Source organism: Theileria orientalis, chromosome 3, assembly GCF_000740895.1.
Source record: "Theileria orientalis strain Shintoku DNA, chromosome 3, complete genome".
NCBI lineage: Eukaryota > Apicomplexa > Aconoidasida > Piroplasmida > Theileriidae > Theileria > Theileria orientalis.
In genome coordinates, this window is record NC_025262.1 from 1,846,030 (window position 1) to 1,863,713 (window position 17,684).

Genomic DNA, 17,684 nt, shown 5'->3' on the forward strand with positions numbered 1-17,684 from the left:
TTGTGCGTATGATACTAAGGGTTGATTGTGTAGACCCGTGTGACAAATAGGCGCCTACCCCTGCCGGGCACATCACACACACACTGAGGAAGGCGAGTACGCGTGAAAAGGAATTAAATTAAAATATACAAGTAGGCTCGCACCCAAATTACTCGCCGGTAGCTTTGGGTGGCCTTAATGGTAGTGCCAACGTCTTCTGAATTAAACTGAGTACTAGGTAGTGGAATCCGACAGGAACCGGAGAGTCATTAGGAAAGGTAGTCCTGGTGCGACTTGACCGAGATGAACTCCTTGCCCTTGTCGAGCCTGCTCCGCCTGTACATGAGCGCGTCGATGAGCAAAATCGCCAGCTTCGAGCTCGTGATGAGCCCCAACTTCGAGTCCACGAAGGCGCGCCTCATGACGTAGCCGCTGGTGGTGAACATGCTGTTGACCGAGTCGCTGACGTTGATGAACATGTCCACCTTCTTCTCGCTGATGAGCCTGAATACCTCCTCGTTCTCCGCGGAGGCGCCCGCGCAATTGGGCCTGGGAGTTGGCGGCTTGTGCACCTTGCGGAACTGGCCCAGCTTCTTGACCTCGAAGTCGAACTCGTCGTCGTTGAACTCGGTGAGCCCTCCGAGAGTGTTATTGGCGTCTGAACATAAGTGTGTTGAGTTGGCATAAAACGTGCATACTCCCCTAACTGGCTACGAACGTACCCTGCAGGCCCTTGTAGAACTCGTCGTTCGTGTTTGACACGAAGAACTGGTGCTCCGACTCCCACATTTGCTTAATGTAGTCGTAGGTGCCCTCGGTTGCGTACACGTCCAGTCCCAGCGAAAGCAGTCCCTTTATCTTCCTCGAGAATATGAACTTGTTCACTCTGCTTCCCAGGGACAGCAGCACTCCGTTTTCCGGGATCTTCATGCCGCAGGCTGTCATGGCCTTAAGGAAAGCCTCGTACTTCGTTTCCCCGAAAGCTGCAATCTGCAAGAATATTAGTGCTCATTATCACCTTTTCTGTAGCCGGCATTAGGTGTTAGTACCAGTATACCTGGCGGTAGCATCCACTAGCAATAGTAGCTGCTATTGATAACTAGTAGTAGTAACTATTACCGTTGCGTATATAACCGGTGCTTGTACGTGCTAGCTATTTAAAGGTACCTCTCCTGTTGATTTCATCTCTACGCCAAGCAGGGGATCCGAGGGGTACAGGCGGTCGAACGAGAAGAGCGGCATCTTAACTGCGACGTAGTCCAGGTCCATCAGCTGAATGTTCTCGCGTCTCACTGGAACTCCGACCATGACCTTGGTCGAGAGCTCGATGAAGTCCACGTTGAAGGTGCTTGAAATGAAGGGGAAGGTCCTGCTTGCTCTGAGGTTGCACTCGATCACCTTGATCCTATTCTTCTTACACATGAACTGGACGTTGAAGGGTCCGCTGATCTTCAGGTGCTTCGCCAGCTTCTGTGTTATGTTTTTGATCCTCCTGTGCGTGTCGACGAAGATGTTCTGCGCCGGCAGGATCAGCGTTGCGTCTCCTGAGTGAACCCCTGCATTCTCCACGTGTTCGCTGATTGCGTAGTTGATGATGTCCCCGTCCTTCGCAACGCAGTCCATTTCAATTTCCTTTGCGTTTTGAATGAACTTGCTTATCACCACTGGGTGTTTCCTGTTTACCACCGCACTGGTTCCAAGATACCTGAAATATCATTAGACTGTTTCCTCTACTACTACTACTTTTGTTACTGCTATTACTACTATTAGTTTTGTTACTACTACTACTATTAGTTTTGTTACTACTATTACTACTACTACTTTTGTTACTGCTATTACTACTACTACTTTTGTTACTGCTATTACTAGTTTTAGTATTACTGCTACTATTACTAATAGAGACACTATCACTGATTACGGTTACTACTACTAGTGGTACACTAAATATTTGTTGGTGTGAAGTACCAGTGCCAGTAGTGTGTACCAACAACAGTACCAATATTGTACTCAATAAGTAGTTGTAAATAACTAGTAGCTGCGGGTATCTGCAACTAATAACAGACAAGTAGCAACTATGCTGACTAAAAACTTACGTTTCGAGCTCCTTGTGGGAGAGTATGACCTTCATCGATGCTCCGGACAGGACGTATGAGGGACGCGCAAGGACTGGGAACCCAACCTTGTCGCAGAAGCGTTTGGCCGCGTTGACGCAGGTGAACTCCTCCCAGCTTGGCTGGTCAATGCCCAAAAGGTCGCAGATGTTGCTGAATTTGTTCCTGCACTCGCACTTGTCAATTGAGCTAACGGGCGTTCCCAGTATGTTAAGTCCAAGCTCGTCGAGTTCTAAGTGTTATTGTTAATCGATTCATTTGAATTATTAAAATAGCTGCCTATTGCAAGCAAAAACTTTGCCAAATAGTATCTAAATGCTAAATACTAACTGATAACTAGCAACTAAATACTGGCTTGTAACTGAATGCCAACTAGTATGTAAATGGTCAGTAGTAGCTGAATGCTCAGTAGTATGTAAATACTGAATAGTAACTAAATGATTAGTAGTTAATAGCTGCATAGATACTTAGCGCCAAGTTGTTTGCCGTCTGCCCTCCCACTGAAAGAATGATGCCGTTTGGGGACTCGAATCTGTATATCTCATTCACCATCTCAACTGACAGCTCCTCGAAGTAGAGTCTGTCTGAGACATCGAAGTCCGTGGAGACGGTCTCCGGGTTGCAGTTGACGATGATGGCCGAGTGTCCCAGCTTCCTCAGAGTCTTGATGCAGCCCACCGCGCTCCAGTCGAACTCAATGCTGCTTCCAATTCTGTAGGCTCCGCATCCGAGCACCACGATGCTGCCTGTACAATATTTTAACACTGCTCATAGCGCTAAGCCCCTGCAAACAGCAGCGCAACGTGCTGATATGCTCCAAATATACAGCAGTTTAGAAAAAGCTACTAACGTTACTAGAATAGTATAGCAATTACTAGCAAAATAGGCTACCAATAACTTCTAGCATAACATTAACTAGTAACATGGTATAGCATTAACTAGTAACATGGTATAGAAATAACTAGTAACATGGTACAGAAATAACTAGTAACAATAGCCAATGGGATGGCTGAAACATACTCTTCACTGACAGCGGGCTCTTTGAGTGCGGAGTGCCGTCGTCGAACTTCGTGGACACCGACGTCCTGTTGCTGCCCGGGCTCGTTGGCCCTGACTGCAACTTGTAGTTCAGCGGCAAAATGTCGTTCTCCACTGAGTTGTAGGTCAGGTAGCAGTAGTTGGTGACCACGGGGTACTCCGCCGCGAGCGTGTCGATGATCTTCACCTTCGCGGAGACGCCGAGGTTGAGCCTGTGCCTGCGGACGTTGTCCTCGGTTTCGCAGCTCTCCTCGTCGTCGACTGCGGCGTCGACCCTGTTCACGGGCTCCGTCGAGTTGGTCAAGTCCGGCCTGGCCGCGGCGTCACCGGCGGGCCTGTTGGCGCCCTCGAAGCTCGCCGTGCCCGTGCTGGCTCCCGGCGATGCCGCCAGGAACTTCGCTATCTGCTTATCCGAGAAGCCGAGCACCTTGTAGTGGTGCATTTCGTCGTAGGTCATCTCCGAGAGCCTCCTGCCCCTCAGCTTGTTGCTCCAGTCGTAGATGTTGTACAGGCGGTGCAGGAACCAGTTGTCGATCCAGGTGAGCGTGTTCACCTCCTCGACCGTCAGACCTAGTTCAAATGCTCTGTAGATTGCGTGCATTCTGTCCGGCGTCGGGTTTTCGAGCAGGTTCTTTATTTCCACGAGTCCCAGCTTTGAGCAGCGTCCTGCGTCGAATCCCAGCTTCGACTCCGAGACCATTCTCAGCGACTTCTGGATCACCTCCTCGAAGGTGCGTCCGATCGCCATGACTTCGCCCACTGACTTCATGCTGCTTCCTATTCTGTTGTCTGCGTTTTCGAACTTGCGCAGGTCCCACCTGGGCATTTTGACCACCAGGTAGTCCAGACTCGGCTCGAAGCATGCCGTCGTAATGAGCGTGATCGAGTTCCTCATCTGCACCAGGTCGTATCCGAGCGCTATCTTCGCCGCCATGTAGGCCAGCGGGTAACCTGTTGCCTTGCTTGCCAGTGCGCTGCTTCTGCTCAGCCGCGCGTTCAGCTCCACGATGAAGTACTCGAACTTGTGCGGGTTAACTGCGAACTGGATGTTGCACTCTCCCACCAGGTCCAGGTGTCTCACCACGTTGAACGCCACTTGTCTCAGGTGCGAGCACTCTCCTGCGTTCAACGTCTGTGCTGGTGCCACGACGATCGAGTCTCCTGTGTGCACTCCCAGCGGGTCAAAGTTTTCCATGCTCGCTGCGCACACGCAGTTGTCGTTGCCGTCGCGCAGCACCTCGAACTCAATTTCCTTCCAGCCCTTGAGCGACTTGTCCACGTGTACGCAGACGTCCTACATCACAATTACAGTGCTGTTTCCAATTCTGTTACTACTGATTACGGTTACTACTACTGTTACACTATATGTTGGTGTGTAGTACTAAAAGGTAACGGTAGTGTAATGTGTAACATTACAAGTATTGTGTAACAATACCAGTATTGTGTAACAGTACCAGAATTGTGTATTAGTACCAGCAGTATGTACTGGTAACTACCTAATAACTAGTATCTCATAATCAGTAACTAGCTGGCAAATGGCTGGATATATTACGCAAACACACCTTTGTTGACGTCTTTCCCCTGTTGCTGCCGAACATACGATTCACAATGCTCAGGAGCTCAGTCTCGTTGTCTGCGAATCCTGATCCGAAGCCTCCAAGCTCAAAGTTTCCGCGGACCAGAACTGGGTATCCCAGCTTCTTTGCCGTTTCCACACATTCCTCGACACTTTTGCACTCCTTACTGGGTGCACACCGCTCCCCGATTTCAGCCATCTTCTTGTTGAAAAGGAAACGATCCTCAGTGTCAATTATAGTTTTAATGCTCGTTCCTGTTGAAATTGTTTAGTCTTAAACACCAATCGTGCTAATACTAATATCTAACTCTAGTGCTTATCTTGCTGTATCCATATACACACTTACCCAAAATTTCACAGTTGTTGTCCTCCAACACCTTCTTTTCATACAGTTCTATTCCTACGTTTAACCCCGTCTGTCCTCCGAATGCGCACATGATTCCGTCCGGCTTCTCCTTCTCTATGATCTGCTTTACGTACTCGAACGTGATAGGCAAGAAGTATGTGACGTGCGCCATTCCCTTTGAGGTCTGGACAGTTGCAATGTTCGGGTTCACTAGTATAATCTTTGCGTCACTTTCTTTCAGCGCCTTAATTGCTTGACTGCCTAAATTAAATGATTACACTGCTTTTAGTCAACTCTGGTTATAACCAGCGTGTAATGGTCATCAACCGGCACACACTAGTTATTAGCCAAAATAGACACTTTATACTAGCCAATGCATACTAAATGTTAACCAAATTCTAGTCAATTAAACGATAACTAGCCACGAGGAAATGTGTTGTCGATTATCTAGTTGATAGTATACGGTGGTACATGTGTAATAACAACTAGTGCATTGCTATGTGAAAGTATATACTCTTACACTAACCTGAGTAATCAAATTCTCCTGCCTGACCAATCGAAAGCCCTCCTGAACTCAACAATAGGATTCTCTTGCACCTAATGTGGCTTGACATTACTCTGATGTGTATCGGAATCAAGGTCTTTTTCATTAGGCACGTAAAGAAGTCTCTATACAGGAAAGATGTGTCAAGGTCATAGGTCCTCCACTCGCCCCCTGTAATGCTCATTAGTGTTTGAAACAGCAAAAACTAAGGGGTAACTAACTCGTATTGCAACTAACTAGTATTGTAACTAACTAATACTGTAACTAGGTCGTATTGCAACTAACTAGTATTGTAACTAGCTGACTATGAAAATATATCATTGTAGTAGCAACGTTACCATCTGGGTGTCTGAAGTGCAGTGGATTTGATAGTGGATGAAATTGAACACTAAAGTAGGGGAAATCTAAGTTAACCAATCCTTCTAGACTGTTGTCGTTTGCGTTTTCAAATAATGTACACCATCTGCTGGCACCTAAAATGAGCATTAGAACCATGAATTGTAGGAGATAGCGGCAGTATTCACAATACTATACTGTTATATATGTGACTGCTAAATATCGTATCTGTGTATCTGTGACTGCTAAATAGCGTATCTGTGTATCTGACTGTTCAATAGACAACAGTACCTTGGTTGGGATCTTTGACCAACATGTACCTGTGCGACTGCGAGGTCGCGTAGCATTTGTATGTCCTCAAATCAATGCAGGGCTGGTTGGCTCCATAGTTACCCTTGTGCATCTTGACGCACTTGTAGCCGCCGGCTAAGCCCAGTAGCAGATTTCCGAGACATACACCAAATATCGGCTTCCCCTTCGCCAAAACCTTCCTGACCACCTTCACGACTTCTGTGTAGTTGTTCGGGTTGCCCGGCCCGTTGCCCAGGAAGAGCCCGTCGTAGTCGAACACGCTGAAGTCACAGTTGTAGGGGACGACCAGCACCCTCACGTTGTTCGGACAGTTGTTGAGCAGGCTCCTCAGGATGCTGTTTTTGAGGCCGAAGTTGACTACGACCAGCAGCCTAAGCCCCTCCACCTTTGTCGCAAGGCCGTCGAGGCTTTCCGAGAGGCCGGTGAGGCTCTCTGACAGGACGTTAAGGCTGTCCGACAGGCCCACGAGGGCCGTCGTGTGATTCGTGAAGTCCACGTTGTTCAGGTATAGCTTGTGAAAGTCAACCTTTTTCAGGTCTCCGGCCACCTTCGTCAGGTCGTTGAGGTCGAACTTGTACCTGACGACCACTCTGCTGAACGTGTTCGCCGTCGATGCGTGCGGGAAGAAGGAGTAGTAGTGCGTGGGCAGCGTGGGCAGCAGCTCGTCCAGCTTCTTTGTGGACGGGTCGAAGAATGTTCCCGGCGACATCAGGTCCTTGTACATGCTGCCCAGGCCTACAAGGGCCGCCATGCTGTTTGGCCCTGATGACCCGTGCAGCCCGTTAAGCACTCTTAGGCTTGGGCTGTTGTGCCCGTCCACTCCGTTTGGCCTCTGGTACAGGGGTGTCTTGTGCAGAATGATCTTTCCCAGCGTCGTGCCGTACGTCGTCAGGTGCTTCGTCAGCGCTCTCGTGTCTACGCAGGCCATTGCGAGCACCTTTTTTGTCTTCAGGAAGGTCGAAAAGGTCTCCACTGCCAACCAGTGACTCGGCTTAAAGGTATAGTTACACACAACCAGACCCCGTAGGTACGTGTGATTGCTCTCGAAGAATTTCAGAAGTCCGTATTCGTCCTGTTAATTGTCATTTAAGTTCATGGACTATTATCTACCGCTGATACTTGTGTCAAATAACTAGCTATGTCCGTAACGTTATCTAAGTAGCTATGTGCAGGCGCGTATATAACTGTAAGTCGCTACGTAAAAGATACGAGCATGTGTGAGGGTACGCCAATGTTTCCAATTTCTGGGTACGTCAACACTAGGATCTGGCCGGCATAGTTTGCGTCAGTCACTGACTCTGCGTAGCCTAACATACTAGTCGAGAAGACGACTTCACCGCTCGTTTCCAAGTTTCCATTCGGGCTCGTCGTTGCGTTCGTGGCCACGTTCGGACTCGACCCCCCGTCGTAACCGAATGAGTATCCGTGGAACACGCGTCCGTCTTCCAGGACTAGCGTGGCCGGCGGTCCGTAAAGGTCTAATAAAGCGGTTAGGGTGTAAGGTATATAGCTGGGTCTCCTATTTACTTCTACTTCTACGTGTGGTATTCTTGCTGTACTTGCTTAATATGTATCGTATACACTTGCTACATGACCACTCTCCGCGTATCAGCCTTATATATAGCGAATACTTAGACGGAGAATGTGCAGTAGAAACTCGTATAAATACGAAATACTTATGTAAATACATAAAAGCCAATTACCGTTTGGGCGCCATGAAACGTTTGCCGACATCGTTAATCAGTTCAAATCGACGTGAGTGAAAAAAGGTTTCTGGTAGACTAAGAATAGAAAGCAACGGTAAAATACGAAAAGGTAGTGCGGATTGAAGCAATTGACGGTTGCTTAAGTGACCTATAATTCAGAAAACGTGCGAGTGAAGATTGGGAAAGTGTTATACACTGAAGGCTGCGGGAATTGGTTGGGAGAATAATTGATAGGGATCAAAAGTCAGGCTAATATGACACCTCAGTTAAAAATAATTGTCATACCAACTTCCATGGTAAATTGCACTCAAAAAAAATATTATTTCAACTTAAAGTATAAAAATGTCGAAGTGATAGCCTTAAAAATTAAGAGGAGTCAAGATGCACACGACAAGCCAGAAAAAAGCCTCTAAAAACCTCAAAAAATTCAAAGTGAAAGGGAACGTGACCACAACGGCACATGGACAAATAAGTAACACACAATGTACATGGAATAAGTAGCTATTAACGAAGAAAGTGGCTTAGAGCAGGTAGGGAGCAGCACCACAATTGATTCTATGCAATAAATTACAAGCACTGATAAATCAGATTAAGGGGGTCTTCGGTGTAAGCACTATCGATATATTTAGGTCTATGTCAGTATAGAGAACGAGTATTATACAATTGAGAGTGTGCCAAATCAGATAGCGAGGCGGTACCAAATAATTTAAATCACAACTGACAAAAAGTTCAGTGTGAGACAATAACTAGTCAATAATCGACAAATAAGAGCTATTTGCCGAAATTTAACAGTGTCGTATTGTACGGTGAAATGATACAATAATAAATAAAAAATTAAAACTGAGTCTAGTGGTGTAATACCCAATTTGTAAACAGGTAGTATTCCCAATATTAAACGTAGAAGCCTTAATGTAAATTTTATGTTCGAATATATCTGTTGTTTGTATTTATATGCAGTTGTCAGTCATATGAAAATCCTAATGTGTGATTTTGTTTATGACTATTTGTTCAATGTATAGTAGATTTGAAAATAATCACTAACTCAAAATTAACATCGGTTGGCCACAAAACCCAGTACCCTAAATATAGTTGTCAGTTGAACGTAGATAAATTTGTAATATTGATCTATAAGTTTACTAGTTCACCCCTCACATCACATCTACTCTGTTATGAAATATTAACTATTGTATCATAGCTAACACAATAAGCAAATATAAATAATAAACTAACGAAAGGATTCGATTTTCTAATTAGTCAATTTTTGTTTTTTGCCCGAAATTTGCTCAAAAAACAATCAGGAGCTCGAGGGTTAACTTTATTGTTGTTAAGGGTTTAGATCGACAGTACAGGGATTAAAGACATAATTACACTCCTCTAAAATTACTGCTACGTATTTATAGGCTATTATAGAGACCTAAGGTCGCCTATAGTTGCCCTGTATGAAAAATACGTAAAGTTTTAAGAAAAAACGCAAATAGAACATAGTTTTATATACCCAGGGTTGTAAATTATTGAAATTATTGTTAAATAACCCGGATCGTTGCATATACGACCGGTAAAGTAACGGCTAGTTTTATGGTAAAATTTGGGTGATAAGATGTTACCAGAGGAGAATAACAGTGATCATGAAGGTTGGTATAATTTAAATAAAATAGTCGGCAATGGCTCCTTCGGTATAGTACACGAAGCGTTCGTGCTAAAAACGAACGAAAGGGTGGCAATCAAGAAGGTCCTCCAGGTAATTTTATTCATAACATAGAAATTGTCTAAGCTTCTATGTCAGTGGAACACTTTAGTAGTTAAGTAGGTAATTAGAAATAAGTAAATGGCAAAAATAACGATTAAACAGGATCCGAGATATAAAAACAGAGAGCTCAGCATCATGAAGGAACTGGGACACCCGAACGTAGTGAAGCTCCGCGACTACTACTACACAATAGAATCGACATCACCCGAAAACAACCAGGATAAACCCGAAGAGGAGGATCGCAAGTACCTTAACCTGGTCATGGAGTACATACCAGAGACGGTGCACAGAGTGACCCGCTGCTACTTCAAGAGCCTCGGGTTCATGCCAATTAACCTGATTCGCATTTACGCATTCCAGCTGTGTCGCGCGTTTGGATATATTCACTCACTCAATATATGCCACAGGGACCTCAAGCCTCACAACCTGTTGGTGGATCCGCTCACAAACGTTCTAAAGCTGTGCGACTTCGGAAGCGCCAAGAAGCTGGTAAAGGGTGACTGGAGCGTATCGTACATTTGCAGTCGCTTTTACAGAGCCCCTGAGCTCATGCTCGGCTCCAACGAGTACACGACTGCCATCGACTCCTGGTCAATTGGATGCGTTCTTTCAGAGCTAATACTGGGAAGGCCACTGTTCTGCGGGGACACCTCAATAGATCAACTAGTGAAGATTATTCAGATTCTCGGTAGGTGCTATACATTTTCATTAATAATATATAATACTCTGAGGAACCCAGTACTACCATGTGGTTTGTATGGCTAAGCACTTACAGAAAGCAATCTACCATTAACAGTTGTAATAGTGTTACTGGTTGTAGTATTATTTGTAGTATTAGTACTGGCTAGTTATTTGGTAATACTAGTATTATTAGTCGCAAGTACTAGTCGTATTAGTAATAGTTGTATCCTCGCGACTATTCGCAGTAGTAATCGTAACAGTAGTGTAATGAGATTTGCAGGCACTCCTACCCTGGCTGAAATGAAAGCCATGAACCCCGAATACAACAACATCAACTTCCCAAACCTGCGCGGAGTGGAACTGTCAACTGTGTTTCCGAAGAACACTGACCCGCGTTTCGTGGACATCGTGTCGCAGTTCCTTCAGTACGACCCGAGATTAAGGTTGAAGCCACTGGACGCTTTGACGCATCCGTTTTTCACAGACCTCTTCGAGTCAACTCAGGTCGAGAGGACGCACGGTACGTTTGCTGTTACTAGTACTAGTGATACCAGTTACACTAATAACAATAGTTATCACAGTACATATACTAACAATGACGATACAAGAACAATAACTTACTAACTATTAAATTAACAATATCAGCGACACTGACTATACCATAACTAACATTACCTATCATAACAATACCATTACTAACGACAACATCAATAAATATGGCTTAGGCAACTCTAATAACGGTACTGGCAACTCGAGGGACGACAACATCGTTGACCTGATAAACGTCAACCTGGTGCCGGAAAACCTGGTCGATTTCACGTACGAGGAGGTCAACTTCATGTCGGCGCAGACGAAACAGTATTTTAATATCATCTAGATGTAGTTATGCGATAGTTACGCTATACCTGTAGCATGGGTAGTCAGCCACTAGGTAGCGATTACCCACCTATGAGCTGCACACGAGTTTAAATGATAAATTCTATGGTATAATGCCCAATTTACAATAATAAACGTAACAGTCATGCTAATCCACGTGTATAAAAGTGTATTCCACATGAACACGTGAGAGTCATTGTACCTGTATCGTAACAGTGCGTTAGTACTACGAATGACAAAGTAGAGAGTTATTGTAAACGTAGAATGACTAAAATACAATAACAGATTATATGATCTTTTCAAGGTCATGTAAATACTCCAGTGAGTTAGACAGTAACTCTCTAGAAGGTATCTTGTGCTTTGCACCAACTTCATTCTGAAAAATCACATAGTTGTCAGCCACTTTCCAGGGAACAGACTCAGGGTCTAAATGTAACATTAGTTTTACAAAGCGTACAGTATCTATAGTGTGTATCTATGGTATCAATGTGTGCAAATGGTATCTATAATCTGTCTATCGTGTGGATGATATCCATGTGTGCATATGATATCCATGTATGCATATGGTATCTAGAGTATGCATAAGGCATAGTCTGTATATCGTGTGGATGACATCTAGAGTCTGTATATGGTATCCATGACGTGTACAGTCTTCATATGGAATCCATAGTGTGTATACGTGACGAGTGTGCCAATATACTTTAAATAAACACAAAGCGTACCCTGTTGCAACTTGTACTGATTGTAGTACGATATGAAGTCCAGAGTTTCCTGAGCGGATATTATTACCAAAATATAGTGTAGTGTATAATGTATTGACTAGGTACGTATAAAAGTATATGGACAAATGGATAGCCAAATATGGTGACCTACGTTTCTGTTCTTCAACTTTAGCAAGTTGGACACGTAGTCCAAACTCAGGTGCCTGTAGCACAGCTCTATTGAAGATGCGATTTTGTTCCTGGCAGTGCTAGCAATGATCTTATAGTACTCAGAGCCACACCTGTCGTGGCAGCGACTAGCCGTGCGACCTACTTGTCAGTGTGTAAGCACGTACGTGTATAGTACGCTATGGCGTAGCTATCTAGAGGCGTATCTACATAAACTAGTGGTCAGTGTGTAGTAGCTAACTGGTTAGCAACGCACCTTGAGGGGGTGTGCCGTCCTGAGTGTCCAACTCTAGCAGCTGATGCAGATTGCCTTCCATCATCAGTCGCTCGAGGTTGATGACAAAGGCGATCTTGTCATCCTGTTTGACGTCGTTTGGAATTTTCTCAAGAAGCATGTACAGGTCCCCGATTTTATTGTCACTCAGCAGGTGCAGCATCCACATACTCAGAATCGTGGTCATGTGCTCACTCTTCGGGAGAATCTACAGTGTGTATGTATTGGGCGTACGGAAGTAACTAGTACTAAAATGACGGCAATGACCACATATAAGTGTTTATAATACTGTTCACGCTGCATAACTAGTAGCTGTTAGTACTAGTAGTGGCAGAAGTAGCTAATACGTACGTTGTTCAGGTCAAAGTAGAAGGGCTGCAGTTGTGAGTACAGAGACTTGAAATTCTCAGTATCGTTCGCCTCCAGGAATATTAAAGCAGCTGTTTCTAAGAATGTTCTGATTTTCAGCAAAGATTCTTTGTCCACATTTGGGTTGGACAGGTTGTAATGGGCTGTAAAGTCCTTGAGCTTGTCAATGAGGAACAAGCAAGTTTCAAACTTGGTGGATTTAAAGTTCGTTTGATACGCCTTTTGCAGCTGCGATAGGTGTAAGTCAAATTGGTCCATTTTATATAATACAAACTAAAAATGTTAGCAAACAAATGGCCACTGAAGCGACATGGGTAATGTGTGGCTACATTTTGTACAGAAAATTTTCAATACTGTCCTTATTTCATTGTTATAATTGCTGTTTTGGTTATATTTAATAGTATTCATGCAGTATTAGTTACTTCATAAGCATATTAGTGTATAAATTTTTTTATAAATCTATATGTAGCACCGGCCGGGAAGGCACGCGCGACCATGTTGCGTACTTAACATTTGTATATTGGTATGTGGTACATATTAGCGGTAAAATCATCGGTTAGATTGCGTGTGCCTTCGACGACTCTTTGTTGAAGGGTTGGATAACTTCCTGCTCTTGTAAGACTTGTACAGCCTCTTCTTCAGCTCCATTCTCTCAACCTCCACACCATCTACGATACTATAATCATCCGCAGCAGTATTAGGAACGCCCGCATCCGTATTTGAGACATCCCCGGAAGCATCATTAGAAGCACTGTAATCTTTCGGCCAGAAAGGTCTGGGATCGGCGATAGTGTGTGGGTCGAACGTGCCAATTAAAGCGCCATTCAGAAGAGTCGTCGAGTCTTTGTTGAGAGCAGAAGCGAGTATGTTGATTCTACTACTAGATGCAGCAGCTGCTGTAGTAGTAGTAGTAACTGTGCGAAAAGCAGTGCTAATTGCAGTAGTAACAGCAGTGTTAATAGTAACAGAGTTAATGGCAAAAACAGGGGGAATCCTGAGCATAAATTTACCAGCAATACTCCTGATCATTGTCCCAAAGCTACCTGAGTTGAGTGATGTATGGCCCTAAAACGAAAAGGCTAAATAATCTGCCAGTATGATGGCTACTGCCAACACCGCCAGCAGAATTAAACTACCCCGAGAATCAACTGTCGCTCCTGCTGCTCCTTTTCGAAAAGACTAATTCAATGAACTTGAAGTTGAAGTAATAGAGAGAGTAGAGTACGTGCAGAATGAAGAAAACGAACACGAGGACCATGTACACGTACTCAGTGTAGGTCCACAGCTTCAGGTTATAGGTGCCCGAGAAGGGAAAGCAGGCGATGACGACTGCGAGAACGATGACTGCCTTGTCGAACCAGAATGTGACGCGACTCAGGTTCGTGAAGGCGATCTCGCGGTTCAGACGCCTCGTCACCACGTCCAGGTTAAAGTCGTTGGTGTACATGAGCTGCTTCTTCCTCAGGTAGTCGTCAGCGTAGTTGAAGACTGCGTAGAAGAGGAGGAAGTGGATCAGGAAGGGGAATGAGACGTTGACGAAGCAGTTGCGCAGCGGCACTATCTCCTTAAGGCTAGAATTAAGGCGATCAGGGCCAGGGCTGCTCCTACTAGGCAGAGCATCGTCGCCACCAGCTGCCTCCGCCCCGCGGAGCTTCGCGTCACCCTGGCCTTCCCCTGCTGCCCCGGCACCTCCTCCTGAGCTGTTTCCTGCTGCGCCAGCTGCGGCGCTTCCGCCTCCCCCTGCGTTCGCATCGATTTGTATCGGACGGTTGATTATGTACGTGTTCAGGAGCAGGAACCCTGTGAGCAGGAACACGAAGAGCAGCGACTGCACTAGGATGCAGACCGTGGAGACGTACAGGCTGTCCTTGCGCTTTGCTGAGATGTTGTAGAAGTACCTGCTGTAGCGTTTACTCGTCGGCGGTGAGCTGAAGTAGTCCTCTATGCCTTCAAGTGGGTCCTCCTTACTGTCGCGGCCGTTTTTACTGACTCCTAAAGGCTGTTATCCCAGCTGCAAGCACTCGTATCTACCTACCTAACTTAACAGCACTGCTGGTGATGCCACCTAACTAACTTTCCACCACTAATGGTAGTTACACTGTTACTAATAATACCAGCAGCGCTTATACTAACAATTACTGAAAAATAACTAAAACGTACCAAAACTGTTTAACTCTGGGCTGTCACTATTCTGGTCGTCCTGTACCTTTTGAATCCTTATATAGTTCCTGTTTAGTTGAACGTCGTCGCTGACGTCGCTTAAGTCGTCTGAGACCGACCCGTTGGTCAACGAACTGACGTGCGCAGCGAGCGGACTGTTTGACGTTGTACCGTTAAGGCCCCTGGCTGAAGTGCCCGTGACACTGCCGATGGCGCTGTTGAAACTTGCTAGGGGACGGGGAGGCTGTTGGTCCTCGAAGCTCACCTTCTGGTTCAGCTTTGCAGGGGTCGACTTGCTGTGCTCAGCGCCGGAACCCTTGGCGTGCTGAGGCAAATTCTGGTAATAATCGACTAGTTTTGAGATGTTACTGCCAACTGCTCCCTTGGGGGTCTGCGCACTTGGGCGAGAGGTGTCTGCCAACCCAGAGGTAGAATCGCCTGACTCGGGAGCGGGGGCCTTTTTCTTTGAAACTGTCTTGTTGTAGAGCGATTTGAGCAGATAGGTCTCCGCCTGCTTTTGAATATTTTCAGTGTTAAGGTATTTTTTATACAACGAATCAAACACAGCACCAGCGTCCTCGATATATTTTGACGAGCCTTCGCGCTTGTTAATGCCTAAATCAAGTATACAGGTTGTGAGTTAATGTTAATGACTATTGAGGAGCCAAATGGTCAAATAGAATTTAAATAAGTTAACAAGTGGCAATAGTTGCTGTGTAAACAGGAGCAAATTAACTTTGAGGAGAATAGGGGTATTTAATAATAAAATTTGTGTATGCATGGCAATTTAAACCATAAGAGTCAATTGATATATAAATTAATACTTAATAATGGCAAGTAGAGAGTGAATAAAGAAACTAATAGAGGGCATAGAAACTAACCTGGAGGTGTTTTTAGCATTTCATATTTTACAGTATCCAACCTCTAAAAACCATGAAATACCACCAATAATTGGCATATGTCCCTTTATTGATGTGACGAGGTTAATTGAAAGGAATTAACATAAATTACACACCAATACGGTCTAATTAAAGTGAAATAAAAATAATTTACAATAATAACAGAAAATAGCCCTTAGAAATTATTGAAAATAAAAATAGGGTACAATTAGTAGATAAATAATAATAAACGAGCCTGAATAAAAAAAATTCCCACACATTCCTCATAAAATTAAATTGTATCCATCGCACTAGTTTTTAACTAAAATTTGCTAACTTCTAATTAATTATATACTAACTACCATTAGGTAATATTATCTAGTGGTAATTGGTGTAAAATAACTGTAATAAAGTAATAAAAGCCGCAAGCCGAGAATAAATAATTACAGTCACCCAGTAAATATAAGAAATAGCCACTGATAAATAATATATACAGTTTAAATAGAGTAAATAAGATTTTGAAATAGATAAAAGATTAAAAAGATGGCACAATTAGTCCAACCAAATCTATCGCTAAACCTGAACCAATTCTTCCAAAAGCACATTTTGTTGAATGATCTACAGTACGACTACTACTCAAAGTATCTGGCGGCAGCCTGTAAGTCGCAGGGAGGCTCCGAAGTGGTGATATTGACGAAGGAAGGCAGCCTTCTGAACGTGCTGTCCTACTTCAACACGGAGTACGAACCAGTGTTCGTGTCGTGGGCGCCGCCGACGCTCTCAGCCCACACAGGCTACGGGACGAGCCACAGCTCATCGAGCGACAACGTGTTGGTGGTGGTGACCACAGAAAACGCACTGTGTATGTACAAAAACAGCAGCAACTGCGTGGGAGCCTGGGACCTGGTGTTCAGAAGCACAGAGCTCAGCAAGTCAATAAGCTGCCTGGCGACGACAGGAGTGCCAGGAACCGCAGGAGGGAACGTAGACAACCTGCTGGTGGCGCTGGGCTCGCACCTGGGAGTGGTGACAGTGGTGCCGCTTAACACACTATCGCTGCCGAACCGTCCAGTGAACCACAGAGAAAACACCCCCCTGGAAAACCACTCAGTAACCGGCTCAGTGGAAACGCTTAACGCACACAACGGAGGTGTGACAGCATTGGGGTTCAGCAGCCCAGACCCGATGAGCGGAAACAAGCTGATGCTGGCAACAGGAGGACTGGATAACACAGTGAAACTCTGGGAGTACGAGGATAACTTTATGCTCAAAAAGGTACTAAAGTTGGCGCCTAGCGAAGAGACGTGCACAACATATTTGGGTGACGGTGCTGCGGAAAAGGAAGGCCACAGAGCACTGAAGAGAGTGAGCTCGTTGGCCTTCAGCAAGAGGGGAGAGCTGGCAGCAGCAACTGACAGCTCAGTGTACATCTTCGGAAACGCACACGACTGGGTGCTCTTCCAAGTGCTGAGCCTGGGGACATCGCACCAGGAAAAAAACGCAGGAGGCCCATCGGGGGCGTTGGAACGACACGGAGAGAGAGGGTTGGTGCTGTCGTTCAGCAACGACAAGCTGGTGTTAATGAGAGACACAGAGTCGTACGTGCTTAAAAGGTCAGACAAAGGGCTGTTTGAAATGGAATCAAGGCTGGAACGTTAATATAGTAGACAAGGAGTATGTGTTAGAAAATGAACGCGAGTGTGCAGAAAAAAAGTAATAATGTGTGGAGTAAAACGAGTATGTAATAGATATAAATACCAAATATGAATTAATAAATGGGTATTGTTAATATTGGAATCTGAAAATGGAATAAATCGGGGCAAACAGGGATTGAAGTATACTAAGTGTTGGGGCACTAAGT

General features: G+C 44.9%; 8 protein-coding genes across 8 annotated transcripts; 4 read left to right on the forward strand and 4 right to left on the reverse strand.

Moving 5' to 3' along the window:
• Positions 1–248: 248 nt before the first annotated feature.
• TOT_030000951 (carbamoyl phosphate synthase II) lies at positions 249–7,691 on the reverse strand (the record flags this gene model as incomplete). Its single annotated transcript, XM_009693562.1, has 16 exons — positions 249–616; positions 702–969; positions 1,147–1,684; positions 2,073–2,322; positions 2,558–2,854; positions 3,111–3,439; positions 3,524–4,422; positions 4,471–4,481; positions 4,681–4,959; positions 5,051–5,307; positions 5,573–5,757; positions 5,928–6,067; positions 6,222–6,621; positions 6,685–6,957; positions 7,033–7,314; positions 7,452–7,691. 16 exons carry the CDS (start codon positions 7,689–7,691, stop codon positions 249–251), a joined length of 5,016 nt encoding a protein of 1,671 aa, XP_009691857.1.
• A 638-nt stretch (positions 7,692–8,329) lies between these two features.
• On the forward strand, positions 8,330–8,514 carry TOT_030000820 (hypothetical protein; the record flags this gene model as incomplete). The annotated part of the gene is made up of 2 exons (XM_009693563.1): positions 8,330–8,420; positions 8,450–8,514. 2 exons carry the CDS (start codon positions 8,330–8,332, stop codon positions 8,512–8,514), a joined length of 156 nt encoding a protein of 51 aa, XP_009691858.1.
• A 140-nt stretch (positions 8,515–8,654) lies between these two features.
• TOT_030000952 (hypothetical protein) lies at positions 8,655–8,813 on the reverse strand (the record flags this gene model as incomplete). Its single annotated transcript, XM_009693564.1, has 1 exon — positions 8,655–8,813. The coding sequence occupies one exon, from the start codon at positions 8,811–8,813 to the stop codon at positions 8,655–8,657; it is 159 nt and encodes a 52-aa protein (XP_009691859.1).
• A 732-nt stretch (positions 8,814–9,545) lies between these two features.
• On the forward strand, positions 9,546–11,253 carry TOT_030000822 (glycogen synthase kinase; the record flags this gene model as incomplete). The annotated part of the gene is made up of 4 exons (XM_009693565.1): positions 9,546–9,686; positions 9,798–10,383; positions 10,570–10,870; positions 11,022–11,253. The coding sequence occupies 4 exons, from the start codon at positions 9,546–9,548 to the stop codon at positions 11,251–11,253; spliced, it is 1,260 nt and encodes a 419-aa protein (XP_009691860.1).
• Positions 11,254–11,538: 285 nt separating this feature from the next.
• On the reverse strand, positions 11,539–13,043 carry TOT_030000953 (26S proteasome regulatory subunit; the record flags this gene model as incomplete). The annotated part of the gene is made up of 5 exons (XM_009693566.1): positions 11,539–11,678; positions 11,975–12,023; positions 12,126–12,283; positions 12,399–12,624; positions 12,768–13,043. 5 exons carry the CDS (start codon positions 13,041–13,043, stop codon positions 11,539–11,541), a joined length of 849 nt encoding a protein of 282 aa, XP_009691861.1.
• A 35-nt stretch (positions 13,044–13,078) lies between these two features.
• Positions 13,079–13,295, forward strand: TOT_030000824 (hypothetical protein; the record flags this gene model as incomplete). The annotated part of the gene is made up of 2 exons (XM_009693567.1): positions 13,079–13,172; positions 13,255–13,295. 2 exons carry the CDS (start codon positions 13,079–13,081, stop codon positions 13,293–13,295), a joined length of 135 nt encoding a protein of 44 aa, XP_009691862.1.
• A 39-nt stretch (positions 13,296–13,334) lies between these two features.
• TOT_030000825 (conserved hypothetical protein) lies at positions 13,335–15,845 on the reverse strand (the record flags this gene model as incomplete). The annotated part of the gene is made up of 5 exons (XM_009693568.1): positions 13,335–13,543; positions 13,935–14,342; positions 14,553–14,777; positions 14,952–15,560; positions 15,827–15,845. The coding sequence occupies 5 exons, from the start codon at positions 15,843–15,845 to the stop codon at positions 13,335–13,337; spliced, it is 1,470 nt and encodes a 489-aa protein (XP_009691863.1).
• Positions 15,846–16,366: 521 nt separating this feature from the next.
• TOT_030000826 (uncharacterized protein) lies at positions 16,367–17,482 on the forward strand (the record flags this gene model as incomplete). The annotated part of the gene is made up of 1 exon (XM_009693569.1): positions 16,367–17,482. The coding sequence occupies one exon, from the start codon at positions 16,367–16,369 to the stop codon at positions 17,480–17,482; it is 1,116 nt and encodes a 371-aa protein (XP_009691864.1).
• Positions 17,483–17,684: the final 202 nt, after the last annotated feature.